The sequence below is a fragment of the Corapipo altera genome, unplaced genomic scaffold, assembly GCF_003945725.1.
Source record: "Corapipo altera isolate COAL_440 unplaced genomic scaffold, ASM394572v1 308, whole genome shotgun sequence".
Lineage (NCBI taxonomy): Eukaryota > Metazoa > Chordata > Aves > Passeriformes > Pipridae > Corapipo > Corapipo altera.
This window is the reverse complement of record NW_020884925.1, coordinates 4791494-4809183: the sequence shown is the minus strand read 5'-3', so window position 1 is coordinate 4809183 and position 17690 is coordinate 4791494. Positions and strand designations below refer to the sequence as shown.

At 41.5% G+C, this 17690-nt stretch overlaps 1 protein-coding gene and 1 long non-coding RNA gene across 3 annotated transcripts in view; one reads left to right on the top strand and one right to left on the bottom strand.

The window, feature by feature from the left end:
- Positions 1-15920, bottom strand: part of ICE2 (interactor of little elongation complex ELL subunit 2) — a 25263-nt gene extending 9343 nt beyond the window's left edge. Inside the window, exons 1-11 of one of the 2 annotated variants that reach the window (XM_027657897.1) lie at positions 15872-15920; positions 14800-14904; positions 11941-12208; positions 11086-11205; positions 9716-9850; positions 9249-9365; positions 8304-8463; positions 6700-6884; positions 5265-6201; positions 3860-4038; positions 2282-2411 (exon numbers count right to left, since the gene is read on the bottom strand). In XM_027657897.1, coding sequence (XP_027513698.1) covers positions 2282-2411; positions 3860-4038; positions 5265-6201; positions 6700-6884; positions 8304-8463; positions 9249-9365; positions 9716-9850; positions 11086-11205; positions 11941-12208; positions 14800-14904; positions 15872-15900 — 2365 coding nt within the window. In that variant the 5' untranslated portion in view covers positions 15901-15920. The remainder of the gene's footprint in view (positions 1-2281; positions 2412-3859; positions 4039-5264; positions 6202-6699; positions 6885-8303; positions 8464-9248; positions 9366-9715; positions 9851-11085; positions 11206-11940; positions 12209-14799; positions 14905-15871) is intronic. The other variant, XM_027657898.1, reaches the window with a different exon arrangement.
- An 86-nt stretch (positions 15921-16006) lies between these two features.
- On the top strand, positions 16007-17028 carry LOC113954032. The gene is made up of 2 exons (XR_003530090.1): positions 16007-16097; positions 16746-17028. It is a non-coding gene; the product is annotated as an uncharacterized LOC113954032 (long non-coding RNA).
- The last annotated feature ends 662 nt before the right edge of the window (positions 17029-17690 follow it).

Below are 17690 nucleotides of genomic sequence, written 5' to 3'. Positions count from 1 at the left end.
TCTCCTACCCTGCCAGCAGTCTCTGCTCCAAGGGGTGCTGGCTGGCTGAGCTGCCTGCAGCCTCCTGCCAAGCCCTGCCTCAGGTACCCTGTATCTGATGGCAGATTAGATAGAGCTCCACTGCTCCCTCTGTGTGCTCAGCAAACACATCACTCTCTCCCTGCAGTTCCACTGCTTTTGACTCCGGAAATGTTATAAAACCCATGATAAGATTTTCTCCAGGCAGCCAAATTGCAGTGTAATTCAATATACTGGGCTGCTTGTTCAATAATAAGAGAAGAAATGCTTCTCTATTGCACGGTAAGATACAGTTAGACATGGAGAACTGTGCACACAATTAGCTCTTTGTGAGGGTTTTTTTTAAGGAGGAGAAAAACCATAGCAAATATTGCTTTTCAAGTTTAAAATTAGAAACATCATTTCCATTAAATATGGAGAGCAGACAAACATGGGATCAGCAAAACTTCTACCTCAAATACATCAGATTTCACATAAACTCTATAACTCTGTGGTAGGATACAACACTTGTATAGAAAAATTATAAAGCTGAAGTGGGCATTTCTAAAATAGCACTCTGATGTGAGTCAGCAACAGCAGAACTGTAATACAGTGCACAAGTGGAAAGGTTAGGCAACCACAGGCCACCACTGCTGCCATAACAACCCTACAAACCAGGCTTTTCCTACAGGAATGCCAGGCAGCCCCTCTGCAGAACATTCACTGCACAAACAGCACCACCCTCACTCACAGTACATGCCAAGCATATTCTAAATATCAACCAGCCACCAAGTTGCAAATTTTCCCTTTTAAAACCTCATTAATTACAAGATAATCAGTATCAGAAAGCTCTCCGTGTGTAAAAAGGGTTGTTAAAAAAATCTGGCCACAGTCTTTATATGCATTTTTAATTTCTCTACAGAACATACATCCCAACAGACACAAACACTTTCCTGATGTTAAAATGTCATTGTACAAACATGAACACAGCATTTTCTATGGGACACTTGTCAGTGGAGTTTCCCTCATAACACTGCATTTCTGACGTGCTTGGCTTATGCCATTTTGAATAAATGGCCTTACAAGTCTAGCTTTCTGCTCACATTCCCACACTTTTAATTCCTCTTTTATTGCCTTTATTTGCTGTGCTCTGGATTTCAGCTGCCATCTCTTCTACACAAGATTTGTGGTTTCCTGCTCTATTCTCATGGAATGTTACTTGCAATCCATGGATTCCATTACATTATCTCCTGTTTCCATCTGCAGGACAAGGAGTACCAAGACCATCTCTTTGACAGAGATGTTTCAGGTCATATCACATATTAGGAGATTAAATGTCACAGATCATTTAGAGATGGTCAACGGAAAACTTGGAAAACACACTTAAGTGAAACCATCCAGTGTTCAGAATTCCTGAGGAACTCTCCAGCTATGGGAAGAAGCTCTCAGTAATACTGTGCTGTGTATTTTATTTCTTCCTATGAGGAATTTCAGTTCTGCCAAGCCAGAAAATTGTTTCCAGCACCTCAGATATGAGACACTTGTGAAGTGTTTTCAAAGAGTGTAATTTCTCCAGTTTCTCATGACAGAACCTGGTTTACTCTCTTGCTTGGTTTTCCTCATTGTATCTTACCTGTCCACATGTTATCAGTCTAGAAATAACAAATTTATTAAATAACAAATTTATTTATCATTGAAAACAGGAAATAATGAACATTTGGCCTTTTCCCACACTGCAAGCTGAAAGGCCAAAGAATCAGCATCCTCTGAGCCACACACCCACTCCTCTGTTCATCTTCTATTTTGGTACACAATAACTAATTTATCTATAATGCTTTCACAAAGTGATAAGATATATTCACAGTTCACATTTCATCAAGAAGTATTTTACCACTCCTGTGATAATTCATGATCCATATGAGTCATTTAAAAACCCAAGAGCTAAAAACTCCCCCCAAAACCCAAAGACACTTTAAGTCAGGAGGATTTCTAACTTCAGAGAACTGAATCCACATTACACATACATTTGTCTTTAAAAGAAGAATAAATGCAGTTCTGCAAAACAAACATTAATGGATGCTATTTATCTAAATCCAACGTTGGAATATCCTCATTCACCACCCAACTCAAATTTTAGACTAAACACATACTTAAAAGTGGAAAACAAAATGGGAAAGTTAAAATAAATAAGGACATATGGACTAGACCTTTAACAAATATGTATCTCCTCTGTTCTACATACACACACACATTTCTTAGGAAGAAAACCAACACATGAACTTACCAACATAAAATAAACATTCAGAATGCAACAAACTCTCTGTCCACAACTGACACACTTCACTTTCTGTCAGAGCTTCCACACCATAATAGGCCTGGTATTCTAGTTTGGGCAGCAGGAATATGGGAGTAAGCTGTAAAAGAGAGAATAAAAGAAAAATCAGCACTCACTGTCCAAAAATGTCCACAATTTAACTACATTTCCTAGTTTATAATGCCCACAGCCCCCCACCATAGATGGAGCAACACAGACATTACACAGACTTTGTTTGATGGCTCCCACTCTGTGAAAGCCACAGTACCAACCCTGGGGCACAGAGACTCTGTATTACATAGAGGAGGGTGACAGGGACAAAACCAAAAAAAAGAACAGTGAAAAAGGACAGGCAAGCTTTTACAAATGATAAAATTCTGCTGCTGAGTCATTTTTCCACGCAACTAAATTAATTTGAAGTTTACACTTCTGTGCTCTACTGCCCTCTGCAGCAATTCAAGAAAAAATACATTGTATTTCTGATCTGATTATTATTAGTGGAATCCTGCCATTTATTCCTCTTGTGAGAATCTCACTTGAAATTAGAACCTAATGCTTGGAGTCTCATTTGAAATCAGAGGCAAACCTTTGTGTGTTAACACTGACAGAGAAAACAAACCTCTTGTCACTGACAAACCACAGCTGGAATTGCAGCAGAAATTAAAAAAAAATAACCAAGTGCTCAGTTTGCCAATAACAAACCAAGCAGCTCTCACAGGCATTTCTGAGCAGTGCATCACTAGCAAAGGGATGGTATTTCTTCAAAATAACATTCTGAGCACAGAATCTTGGTCAGGAACCAGAGTTCTGAGGATCCATTTCCTCTCCAACAAAGCATAAGCACCTCCTGACACAGTCACAGCCTGTCTGCTGGAATTCTGCCCCCTCTGCAGGGACACACCACATCAGACATGCTGGATGGTTCAGAGGACTGGACAAAGTAATAAATGACTGAGCATTACAGAATAAGCTTCCTTTCTCCTATGTTACAAGGCATATTTCCATTAGAATTGCATTTAAACCACTTTATTCCATAAGATAAACCATTTGCTAAGATAAGTGTATCCCACAGTATTTTCAAACAGAATTAATAGGATCTCTTTTTGTGTCCTGTGTTGTTCATTTTATCTCCTACTTCTCTGCTTAACCAGGCACAATAGCAAGGCTGAATCCTAACTGGAAGTATTTAAGATCATGAACATTCTCAAAGCCTTGGGCCAAACCCCCATCACTGCATTAACTGTTGAGAACAGCTCAAACTGACATGAGTTGACATGAGTATCATTATCCCTGCATATTACTGCAGTAAAAAATGGAGATTCATACTTGCTTATCTTCTAATCAAGCAGCTTTAGAGTAATCACAAGTTATTCTTCCCTCTCTTCCTGCAGTAAATATTGACTTAAGGAAGACCCACACTGCAGAGTTCCAATTAAATGTACAAATTGTCTGAGTGAAAGCACAGATGCCACAAGGGACTGGGAATCCCAGAGATGCCACTTGGGCACAACTGTTAAACAAAACCAAGCCACGAAAAGCTAAAAGCACCTTCTGGGTTTTTTTCTTTTTGTGGTACCGTGGCAGTGACCTGACTTTCTGGACAGTGCAGCGCACCAGGAGCAGCAGCTCACCCACGCTGAACAGCTTGTACACCACGTTGCCCTCCTGAGGGGCTGTGTACTCTGAGGGGGCTTCTTCAACCAGCTCGAGTTCACTTGGCAGCTTTCCTGCAGAAAACAAAAACCACAGAAAATCACAAGCTTGGACATTTTTTACCATGAGGTTAATTAGTTTTTTCCCTTGTAGGATGTTTTTCGTTTGGTTGGTTGGGGTTTTTTCCCTAAAATTTGTTTTGCTTCCTGAGATTTTTGGGTGAAAACTATTTCGTCAGGCACAAAAAGTCACTTACACATTAAAAAAAAGTTTAAAAACTATTACATTTGGAAAATGCTCACTTTATTAAAGAGTGTATTTTTAAATAACCCCACATTATTAGATTCCTCATACAAATAGAGCTGTGACTCCATTTTTGTAGAAATGTTACAAATACATTTAACATTAAACTTGGAGCTTCTGTGCATCTTTGAACATATTCTGAAATGTGGGAGATGTTGTCATGCAAGGGACTGCAAGTTATTTTCTGTTAGTAAAATATATAACTTGACTCTGGCTTTCTGCAAAACAGACATACAAAGAGGTGTCAAACTGTATCATTCTGCTTCCTATTCTCACACAGTCACTCTGCTGTGCCAGCATATTGGTTTCACTATCTCTATTAAAAAAAAATTGTATTTCTATTATCAAATACCTGAATTCCAGACTCTGTCTTTTAAAAAGACAGAGAAACAGGAAGAGTATTGTGCTGTTCAGCCCTTCAGACTGAGGGAGGAGAAATGGTCTGGCAGTGACTACTGAAATTCAGTTAAATCAATAAAAATATAGGAAGTGGTAACACAGTTTCAACTAAATTAGTTGTGTTAATCTACAGATGAAGTAATCAAGTATTAATTCCTACATGATCAAATGCATAATTTGATTATATTTTTATTCTACCAAAAAAGTCAAATAGTTCCATTTTTGATTGACAAGAACCTGTTTTGGCAGACCAGACTACTAAAATGTTTGAATTTTGGTGCAAAAACTCATTTCACTACCATATTATTTCTTTTCCTTGCTTAAAAAACTTGTGCATAACAGCTTTTTGTTTCCCTACAGTAAAACAGTATTCCTCATTCAGCTCTGTGGACAAAAAGTTCCCAAAATGTTCCCTTATGTGTGCAAGACAGGAATTAACAGCACCTTCTCTGTGGGAGAATTAAAGGCACATGCCTAGGTAAATGTAATGGATGCTCTATTACCACATTCTTCACATGAAGGATTCAAATGTTTTTCTGTGGCATTTTATCAAAAATTGGACATTTTCCTCCTCACACAATGAACACACTTAACTTACTCTTTGGCACTCCCTCAAAGAGCCAAGTCCAGGTGTTCCTGCTGGGATTGGAGGCCGGGGCTGGCCCAGCTCCTGCGCTGGAGGTCACCAGTGGTTTTGGGGACGGAGGCCCCTGGGCTGGCACAGCTTTAGGATTGTCACAGCCCCCCACTGGCTCGGGAGCTTTTTGGGAAGGTGACTTGAGAAGCTCAGTTTGCAATTTCAGAATCTGTCCCACAGGATCCAGCTCTTTGGATAACTTCCTGGGGGGTTTCCTGCAGGCTTTCTTTCCCTGATCCATGGAATCTGAGCCATCAGCCATGCCTGCTGAAGGGATCTGGGTGGGAGAAGGAGATCCTGCAGGCTCTGCTGAGCTATCCCAGGCAGTGGCTGGGGCAGTTGTTTGGCACCAGTCAGTGTTTTTACTCTCTGAATCGATGACCAAACGTTCCTCATCCGTGTCACTGCTGCAGAAGGGAGGCTGAGTCTCGTGGCTCTGGGCAGCATCAGACTCTTCCTTGTCACTGACTGCATCAGACAGAGGATCTGGGTTTGTTTCATTGTTCAAGACTTCCTTGGTCCCAGCACCCTGTGCTTTATTCAGTCCTGTCTCCACTGACTCACCAGGGGAATTTTCTCCAGGGCTGAAGCCTGGAATGCCATCTAATGATGGAAGCTGCAAACTGGCACATGCTGAAACTTCCTGCTCACAAAGGGGGGTTTTCCCTTCTCCATCTCCACTGTTTATAGTGGATGTAATTTTTCCCCCCATTTTTAGGCCATGAGATAAAACTTTAGCAGTGTTACTAACTGCAGGAAAAGTACTTTCCACTTTAGAAGTTCTTGAGAGCTTGGCAGATGCTCCAAAAGTTTCCAGTTCTGTAACATCATCATCAAAGTCCATCCCTGTGTCATCTGGAAGGGGAATCTTCCTGCACTGGTAGGTATCAGAGGACACCTTAACACAAGGATGAAAAAGTAATCATATTAAGAAAAACCAACCAATAAAACAAAGTAAGAAACAGAATGTGTTAATCACAAACAAGGCACAGTCAAGTTGAAAACATGACAAGTGTTCTACTATCCATATTTTGACTGTTGGGAAAGAGGGGCAGTAATGGAAAAAATGTTCCTGTTTAACATGGAATATCTTGAGTCCTAAGAATTGAAGGCCTTTCCAGAGGGAAATTAAGTTCAGAGAACTTTTCCCACTGAAGTAACTGATCCAAACACATTTTAATGGAATCAGTAGTAAAGCTGGGGTGCCCATGGAGTAGAAGCATTTAAAGGAACTATATGGACACTTTATAACAGAGTCCATAACTCAGCAGTAGAAAAACTGTCAACAGAAAACCTAAATTTTCCTTCATTATTAGAAAAAAAAAAGCAATTTAGGAAATATAACACAAGTTTTTGGTTTTGTTTGTTTTATTTAAGAGTAGGTGAACCTACATACATCCCACTGGAACAGATTGTCCTCAGCTGGTTTGTCCATCCATACATCAGAAATTGAAACATAGGATGTTTTAGTTGCTAGGAAATCCATTGGAATTTCATGGAAGATCTGATTCCTCTCTCTTACTGTCATTTCTTTTCTCAGCAGAGGTGAATCAACATAAACCACTTTAGCTGGTTTGCTACCTTTTCAAGAACAAAAAGAGATTGAGTACATATTAAATGAAAGGAAGAAAGACTGTTGTATAATGTAAATAATAAATCTTTCAATTTTCAATTATGGTCAAATCCACTCCACATTCACAGAAGAAGAAATGAAAAACGATCCCCTCATTCACCAACAACAGAAAATCCAAGTGTGTGCAGGTGCAGTGTGAGTGATGATGGGCTGCAGCACCAACACACACCTCGTTACCAGCTGAGCACATGTCAAACACAGCTCTAAATAGGCAATTTGGAAAATAAGAATTTAGGATCCATCACTTCTTATACTGCATTTTATCATCAAGTATGTTCTGTTCTCCAAAAAGCTCTTTTTTTCTCCCTTGGGTGAGAGTCAGTTTTTCTTTGTTAAGTCTCACTGCCCAGAAGTGAAGGCTGCACTTTGTTTGTCTTTAATCAGTCCCTGTGTCTGGGCTCTGCTGCCCCACGCTCCTTCACACCTCAGCAAGAACTAAAACTCAGTCACGCCCTGCCCACATCACACAGAGAGCAAAGGCATGTGGGGAACACAAAAATAAATTCATGCAAGGGGTTGGTCCCAGGGAAAGGCGGAAAAGGAAGGAGCAGAGAAACCCTTCAAGAAACACCAGGTATTTCTAGCACATTCTGAATGCCCTTTAGCTGTTCACTTGGGATCCAAATCAAGTTTAAAAACTGTAATGCTGATAACAAAAGGAATCAGGCATATCTTTACTGATAAAGCAATTTAATTTCATGTAGGAAAGCACAAAACTTGTAAAATTTGCAGATATTTGATAGCTTATTTACTATTTTCAAGTTTGCTTTAGAAATCTGTGTGAGATGCACACAAGGACATTCCAAGACAACAAACATTATAAATACTCATAGTGAATAAACCCTGGTGTATTTTAAAGAAAGAAAAAGGTTATCAAGAGAGGAAATCTATATTCAGATTACTGAAGGAGGGCTTCACAGCCAAAGTAAAGCATTCAGATGAATTCATCAATTTAATAGAAATATTTTTGTTGCAAATGGGAAAAGTATCTCCATGGATGTCCATTACTTTTTAACTATTCTGTGATGTGAATAGATACTGTTAATTCCAGAAAATGTTTGCTCTTTTCTTTTTCAGAATGGCTCTTTTTTTTTAGCTTATTGAAATCGGTTCACTTGATAATTTTAACAGCTTCATGCAGTTGGTTTCTTTCCAAGGATCACAACTCTCAGTTTTGAAAAGCAAAAGGATATTAAAGTGGTTTTTTGGTTTGCTTTGTTTATTCCCTGAGTGGAAAATATCTGTGTGCCCAAATTCAATGTTTATGGGGATAACTGCAGAGGTTGGGACTATTCCCAGTAACAAGGTGTAGAAAACTATAAGAAGTGACCCCAGATCAGCTTTTATATAACAGAAACATCCCATACCTGCAACAGTGACCATTTTAACACAAACTGGAATTTCCCATTGCTCCTTGTAGTTTAGTCCATGATTATTCAGTAAAGTAAATAATGACTGATTACTTAGAACAACTTGAGGACAGTATTTCAAAGCAAGTTTTTCTGCATTTGAATCTGAACTTATATCCTAAACAGAAAAAGAAAAAAAAATATTTCCTTTAAAGTTCTTTTTCTTTTTTAAGAAATATACAGATTTAAATTTACAAGAAAAACTCCAAACCCAGAACATGGATCAATATCCCCCCAAAAAAAAAGTCCAAATACCACCACAGTGCTTCAGAATGAAATGAAAAAGAAGAAAACTCCCCTGAAGGTTTCTGTCTGAATCTTATGCAATCACATTGCAGCATGAGATAATGTATCACCTTAACTTGTACTTTCAGTTCATCCCTATAAATCTGAATTACTGGGTTGAACAGGAATTTAGGTGATCATGAAATACAGGAGTGCACTGAAGAAAAAAAACCCCAAACCAGATTAACTTGCAAATATATATTACAGATTTTCTTATGAGTAAAGTAATAGCATAGTAAAGATGTGTAATACTGAAGTATGGTTAGAACTGCCCAGTTGTTTCAATACCAATTACATATAAAGAACCTCAAAACAAATACAAAACCATGAAGAATACAAATTCAGAACTGACATGATAAAATTGATAAACACTGTGAGGACACATGTCCATGAAAAAGGACTAAGAAGATAATGGAAGCACCATGAGAGAAGGAAGGAAAATGCAGCTGTGCTCATGTTTTCTGCCACCTGAGACATCACCATATTCTGTTTACAGCTATAACATCTCTTTAATGGGGAGGTGGAATGGAATCTAACAGCTGTTCAACCCAGAAACAGGACCAAAGGGCACTTTGGTACAAAATATGCCTTCAAAATGCCAATGGGAAGGTAACTTACATTATGCATAATCTGAGCCTTTTTCTCTGGAGTTATAATAGATGTCACAGTTTCATAATCTGTGGGCAGCTGAACGGGCATGGCAGGGAAATCTGTTTTACCTCGTCTTGCTGTACCCTTGGAGAAAGCAAAGAGAGTCAGGAAACAGCTTTAACAGCATCTTGCTGACCCAACATTGCACTTCTTGTGAGGAAAAACACTCATAATTTATGCAGCTGCATTAGAAAGTTGTGTTATATGAAAAATATAACTGTAATCTTTTTATGGCAAACATACAGTGGACAGCTTTACTACCAAAATAATTTTATTAAAGTTTTAATTAATAATTTTAATTATCAATTATAACCCCTAATCCAAGCACTGAATAATAGCTGCAAAAATCCCAAATCCTTGTGTAACACAATCCTGATGTAATTCTACTTATTTGAAAAAAAAACCAACCACAAAACCAATAGATAAGGTATTACCATTGCAAGAAGATTTTTTTCCAGCCTGAAGGTCAGCTGTGTGTGGAACTTCCCTCCCATGATACTCATGATCTCCTGGAGCGTGTAAAACTCGGGATACTTTTGCACATGTCCAATACAGGCACGGAGCAATTCCTAAGGTGAAAACAAAAATTGTTCATGCATTTGTATCTTTCATAAGAATTTCATTCTGAAGTTTTTTCTGCCATTGCAAGTTGCATTTAAAAATTTACAGATACCTGCAAATCTACCTACTGAGATTTACAGTATTCTTACAATCACATGTGTCAGAAGTGACACATATTCTAAACTCTCCTCAGCCCTCCATATGCAAGGCTAACAATGTATGCACACGGGCCCAGCAAATCACCAAAAAATACGGGTTTGTACAGTTTGAACTGTGCTAAACCGAGTAATTACTTTCTTTATTATCTTTTAGAGGAACTAGTATTTTTCTGTGTTACCACCCAGTTTACACAGGCCTAGGTAAAAGGCACAAAGGTAAAGACAGGATGATTCCACTGGTGTTGAAACTCGCTATCATGTCAACTCCAGATAACTTTTATATCTGAATTATGCATTTAAGACATTTCACTTCTATTTAGTAACTAGACTGAATTATTTTTGCAAGTATTGTTTAAAACTAAATATGTGCTCCTATTTCATTTTTAAATCTGGGTATCAACCTTACAATAAACAGGATTTCAAGTTTGGAGACACATTTTGTGACCAGATGACAAAATCACTTTGAAAAATAGACACGAGATATAAAATTGCAAAACCAATCCCAGTTTTTAGGGAAAAGAAAAAATGCAAGCAAGGTTTTTGCCTGAACACGTGCCCAAACTCTGCGTCAACCCACTGATGGGAAAGTTTAATGAACCTCTATTCTGGAATTCCTTTTCCAAAACCCAGGAATGATACATGAAGTTGCATTCATGTTTGATCGCACCAAAGTGGATATTTACCACAGCATGAACTCGCAGATGATTATGATTAAAGCCTGAGTCACCTCTGATTAAAGAGCCTCTGTAACATGCTACTGTAGAATTTAACAGTCTGTCCAGTGGTGTGTATCTAGGAGCAACTTCTTAATGTAAATGCAACTTCTCTGTTCCCAAATATAAAGATGCACTTTACTTAATGTACTTTATTAAGATTTTACGTATTTTGTTCAGTGCATTCATTTGTATCATACCTCACTGGCTACAATGAACCACAGGCCAAGGGAAATGCCACCCCTGTCTCATCCCAACATGGAATCAGCACAAGTTCAGGGAGCAGCACATCCCACGGGCAGTGTCTGTGTATCTCCTTCACAATTCCAATGGGATTAGCTCAGAAAAGATGGAATGGCACCTGGCACTGACCTCAGTATAACGCAGTGCATCTTCCGAGATGGCATCATAATCCTGGGCACAGCTTCTTGCAGCATTTTGGGCAAATTTCATAAATTCTGCTACTTCATTGTTTACCACTTCTTTCATTTGCTGGGGAAAGGAAAAATCTACTTTTAAGACAGAACAGAATCTTCTATGCTAGGTATGTAACCAGCAAAATTTCCAGAGAGGCAGTACAGACAATGGTACGAGGGAGGGTGTAGATTCCACTTGCTGTTCAAGTTGGCAAATGCTAAGAGGTTCACTCCAGGAAAAGAAATTTCTGTGAGGCCCATTTCCTTAAAAAAAACAAACAACCAAACCAACAAAACACCACCACCCAACAAACAGCAAGCCTCTTTTGGTAGGGTGCTTTATAAAAAGAAAGGCTGCAAGACATTGTTGATGAAGTTTACATGCTAAAGCCACAAAGTATCTGACTCTGACTTCCCCAGAAATTGTACCAAAAGTAACAACACAGTAGATACTCATGTGCCCAGGAATGACATTCTCACTGTTACAGCATAAAACAAAGGAATTAGCATTAAAAAGGAAGCATGGGAAACCAAATGGAATGGCTCAAAAACATTTGCTGTTAATTGCACTTTACAGGATTCAGCTCAAATAATACTTCCATCCAACAAGGCCACAGCCCTTTAAACACACAGCTAAGGCTCAGCTGCAAGGGTGCACTCGAGCCCTTCTACTTCTGTGAGCACTGATGTGGCAGCACATGAACAAACTGAATTTAAAAACCAATGTTCCCACCTTCCCCTTTATTCTTTGTAACAAAAAAATTGTATGGCTCCCTTTGTGACACTGCTGTGTCCATAGCTGTGCACTCACCAAATATGTGAACAGTTCCCTTTGACTTGTTGCATTAACTTGAAAATGGTTGATTTTTTTCGAGTACTTGGTCATCAGATATAAGTATGTTTTCTGCTCCTTCTCAGACAGACAAGAGGTGAATGGATAGGGGAGCCTGGGTTCTGGGAAAGGATGATCATCACTTGTGCCTTTGGCCTCTGCCTCAGCTGACTCTGTGGCCTGCACGTCACAAGGCTGCCTGTTTTCTGAAGAGCTTCCCAGGGCTTCCACATTTTTCTTTGCCTCTCTGAAAGAAAAGTAACAAAAAGAATCTGCACTTTTCACATAAATACTAATATTTGTCAGAATTAATAAATAGAGGCAGTCATGCAAGCCTAAACTTCAAATCCAGCAAAATGCTCTGAGAGACACTGTGCTCTTCCAATTCCCGGGCTGTGCCAGAGGATTTCTCTTATTCTGAAACTCCACCTGGACAGTCAGACTCACCCTCAGTACCAGCAGAAGGTTTGCCACTTGTTTAAAAACAGGAAAAAAAAAAAAACTAGTGAGTTTTTTTCTCCTTAAACAAACTGGTGTCTGTATTAGTCTGTATACTCAAGATTGAGGTAACAAGGCAAATGTGAAATGGATTCCTTGCTCTGGAAACACCCATCACCAATGAAAAGATAAAGAATCTCCCCATTTCATCACTCACTGATGGCTGGTGTTCAGTTTGCACTCAGAAAGGTCAAACTTAAAAGTCAGTTATGATAGTAAAGGAGAAAGGCTTTTTCTAGTTAAGTCTCTCACTGTAAAAGAACAACATTTAAATTACTTCATTGTAACACCAGAAACTTCAGATTTTAATGAAGAAATTCTTACAGAGTACACAGTTCAAGAGTTTAATTTTCTACTCTAAACAATGCTGGAATGAGCCACCACAAATGACATTAGGCCAGGGCAAGGGGCACAGCTGCCCTAACAACAACAAAGCTGGTTCTTAAAACCACTCCAGTACATGAAGGCCAACCAGCTCAGCCCTGCTCTATTTAAAATAATTGTTCTTAAGAGAGAAAATACTTAAGGCAGACAAAATGAACATTAACTGCTGATCTTGGAAAAAGCATATTTTTAAGATACTATTTCAGCAGTAGGAAACATCTCTAGTGTCATTCAAACCCAGCAGTATCACATCCACAGCTCTTAATAACACTTCACAGCTGTCTCTCTGGATACAGGGATGTGTCCATCCCCGTGGCACAAACTGGCAAATTTAATTAAGCTGGAGCAGCGACAAGATGCTGACTCAGATATGCCAATGTAGGAACATCAAGAAATTCTAGCAGCTCAAATTGGCTGCATTCAGCACTGAATGAAATGGCAGCACATCAAGATCATTTCAGTATGCAGTGCTGTCACAGGCTTCACTGGGGTGCAAACCAAAATAATCTGACAGAGCTTTTCTGCCCATATTTACAGCATTATCCTTCATTGGAGCTGACGGCTTAAATTTCCCCCTTCGTTTTATCAGCACCCTGCCTTCACAGCTTCTACACCAACACTTAAGTAAATATCTATCAGAAACCCCAATATAAAAACTGGCAAATTTCCTCCAGCTTTTCCTTTCACATTTGCTCCAAGAGGTTTAATTTCTCTGCCCCCTGACTATGGCCACACAACCCAGTTCCATCAGCTCCTGATTCTTCCCAGTTGCAGCCTCTCTGGCCTCTCCTGGCTGTAAACACACCTGAACCACACACAGCTGAACACAGTCCCACTCCACAGTGTCTACTCCAGACACCCTGCAAAGGAAGAATCCTGCAGCAGTATCAGGTGTACCAGCAGTGAGCTGTGAGGGCTGTGCTCATCTCTTGCCGGTTCCAAGGAAAGCTGCTCCAACAGAGATGAACCAGAAAAGCCTTCTCTGGTTAAAGATGTGGGATAGAGAGAGCAGGTATTCCTCTCAAGTGGCATGTTCTCATTGTCAGATCATAAAAATACAGTAATTCCCCTTTTGCACAAGTTATCTCTCCCCATGCTGAACTTCCCCCTTGGAGCACAGGAGCTCCGTGGTTCTGTGGTGTGCCTGTTGTTCCCCAGGACACACCTGCACCTCCCTACAGCTTCACAGCTGCTGAGCAAAACCAGTGCTCTAAACACAGCCCCCCAAATGCTCAAATCCAGCAGCACGAGACAGGCCTTTCACTATGCAAAATAAATGCTGATTCTGCTTCCTTAAGGAAAAAAAAGGACATAAAACCTGCACAAACAACACTGCCTGTACCACCTGTGTTCACACAGTTTCATTTCCCTGCCTTCAGCTAACTCTCTACAGAGTTTCTGCAATAATCAAGGAATTAATTGTATCTCCACTGCACCTATGGAGTTGGGTTTATGCTCCTATGCTGTTGGGTTTATGAAAACAGTGCTGGCTACTTCCAAAAGACAAAAGTGAAAAGGATTTCAATGTACAGGACTGTCACCCTTCTACATAGCGAGAAGACACGGACAGACAGCAAGACATGAATCCCTAAAAAGCATTAGGTCTGGTTTGTGGGTTACAGGCCCCTCACCCTGACCAGTTAAGGGTGTGGGTCAAACTTCATCCCTCTTTAGTAGGTAAGAGAAAGCAAAAACAGGCACCAGCCCCAACAAATAACCTAATCTCTATCCCAAAACCCTCAAAATACCCCCTTCAAGACACAGAATCCCAGAGGGCCCACCCTGGACTCCTCCTGCTCTCTGAAGTGTCACAGCAGCTGAAGCACAGACCTGCTGGAGGAGTCAGTAACAAATCCCTGTGTGCCAGAGAACACCCAGCTTTCCCCCAAAACAGTATGAGCATCTGTCCATGGGATGACAACAAAGAGCACAAGGTGATAAAGTAACACAATATACCTCCTCGATAAATGCCACAGTTCAGACAGGCTCGGAGACAAGGAATATTTTTCATAAAGTTCATGTGAGAAAAATACTTCTTTGCCATTTTTTGGTGTAATATCCCTAATAAAAAAAAACAACAACAACTAAAATACATTGCAATACAAAAAAATCAAAGGCCACAGCTGCCCCCAAGAAACAAAACCCAGAATAATTTATAAAATAAAAGAGGACGCCTACACAGTGTTTCCAGATTTCCTCTTTGTGGAAGTTACAGACATACTAATTCCTTCTGGTTTTCAACAATAAAATACACATTCTTTACAGTAAAAAAGAACAGTTTCACTAATACAATATATAAATTCTAGATGTGGTGAGAGAAACTGATGGTAGTTACACACTTTCATATGTCCATCAAAGAAAACCAAACTTTGGGTTGAACTTGCTGGAATTTTTGCAAAAGATACACCGTTTTTTCTTTTTTTATTTTTTTTTTTTTTCAGAAAAGAGTTGGTTTTGTTTTCTACACTGATCTTACCTTCTTTTTTTTTTTTTTAATGTAGCCCTTCCAGTGTACAGGGTTTATACGACACCAACCTTCCTAAGCTATTGAAAAAGGTGTAAGAAAGGATTTATTTACGTCTTACCTCACAAACTAATTCAAACCCATCACACACAAACTAATTCAAACCCATCCCACCCCTCGGTTAAAGGAACCGAATTACGTCTTTGAGGGGCGTTTCGTGTTAGAAACACGAACAACGCCACGGCCCCGGATTTCCAAGCCCTCGCTGTCCCTCCGCCGTGGGCACACACGGACACGGAGCCCCTCAGGGAAGGGATTCCGCTCCTCCCGCTCCCGCGGCGGCAGCGACAAGAAATGCTTCGCACACCCTCCGCCCGCCCTCAGCGCGGGGACGGCGCCGGACGGGGCGGAGACTAGGTCTGTCGCGCTGCCCCCGGGCTGCGGCGCGTTCTACCCCCGGCGGGGCAGCGCGGGGCCGTGTCTCGCTGGCGGGGCCGTGTCTCGCTGGCCCCGCCGTGTCCCGCTCCCCCCGCCTGGCTCGGCCGGCACGGAGCACTCACTCACCAGCTCAGCGGCGGCTCCCCGGCCGCCATCTTGGCAGGCCCCCTCACGGCACCGGCCAATCAGCGCCCGGCGCGCGGGTCAGGTGCTCCGAGCCAGCCAATGGGGACGCGGGCGGCAGTGGCCGCCTCAGGGCGCGGCCGCCATGTTCCGGTGGGTGGGGCTGTGAGGGCGCGGCGGACTCGTCGGCGGGTCCGTGAGCGGCGCGTTCCGCCCCGGGTGTGCAGAGGTGGGGCCTTGAGCAGCCGAGTGTGCCCTGAGCAGGGGGCGGGTATCCCGGGCGGCACCGGTGGCCGCCCAGCCCGTCCCTCAGGGGTTGGGGTCATCTATGAGAGCTCAGGTGCCCCGTTCCTCAGCTTCGCTCCTCTCCCGGCCGTCCAGTTTCCCTGGATCACTTCTCGTTTGTTATCCCGTGGGCAGAGCCACAAAAGTGTTGGTTTTTTGGTTCGGTTTTTTTGGTTTTTTTTGGTTTTTTTTGTTTGGTTGGTTGGGGTTTTTTTTGTTTTTTGTTTGTTTGTTTGTTTGTTGGTTGGGTTTTTTTGTGCTGATATCAGGCTTCCCGGGGTGGTAAAATGTGGAATTTGGGTGTTGTCAGAACCCATAGGTTTGGGTGATGAAAACTCGTTTTCCTGCAATGCTACAACAAAAAGGTGACCGTCACTGCTCCACAGGTGGGGAAATAAGGGCAGTGAGGATGGGACATGCAGCAGTGTCCCCCTGGTGTCCTGTGACTAAAACTGGGCTAATACATGGGAACACGGAGATGATTCAGAATGATTTCCAAACCCACCAACAAGGGGGGGGCTTCAGCTTCCTTGCAGATCACTTTTAAGGACATTGATTTTAATTCTGCCCTCTCTCCATTGGTGTATCTCAGAGGAGCAGGAAGGTTTCCTGTCCCTGCTGGACCCATCCAGAGCCCAGTGGAGGAGTCTCCGAGGAGTGATCTCACTGCCCAGCCCAGGTATGGCAACAGTGACACAGCTGAATGACAAGGAGGCTTATCTTGGTGAATGTGGCAGGTTAAATCCTGCTTCAGACTGCATCTCTAAAACCTGCAGTGTGTGGTTTCTGGTGTGGTTTTTTGTTTGTTTGTTTGTTTTTGTTTTGGGTTTTTTTGGGTTTTGGGGTGTTTTTTTATAAAATGGTGCTACTTCCTACAGGTGATCTTTTTCCTTCCATGGCATAAACACAAACATCAGGAAACATGTTTCCACTGTGAGAGTGACAAACAGTGGCACAGGCTGCCCAAGGAGGTTGTGGAGTCACCATCCTTGGAGACACTCTCTAAAGCTGGGCCTGGTTGTGGACAACCAGCTCTTGGTGGCCCTGCCCGTGCCCTCTGGAAGGCCCTGCCTCCCTCAACAGTTCTGTGGTTCTGTGAAATAATCAGGGATCAAACCCACCACCTCAATGTACAGTTAGCCTTCATTATGGGCAAGGACAGGAGTCCTCAGTTTGTCTCTCACTTCAGAAAACCTGTGTTTTATATTGAACTTACATGGTTCTTTCTATAGTTGCTGCCTAACCTCTATCTTGCTGGTTAGGAACTCCCCTGTGACTGGAAAGATTGGGCAGCAATCAGGTGCTGAGGATGAGAAAGTTAAATCTGGGGTTTCAGTGTCTTTGCTGCAGACGTGGAGCTGCTGCAGAACAAATGGCACTGCCCAGTGCTGCAGTTCTGAGAGTCACCCCTTCCACTCCTTTTTTTGTGGAGCTGATCTGCAGGTGAAGCTGCTCCCAGATCCAGTGCTTCAAAGATGAATGCTAGTGTCTATTCCTGGATCAGGGTCAGGCATATAAATGCTGAGCTGTTCAAAGC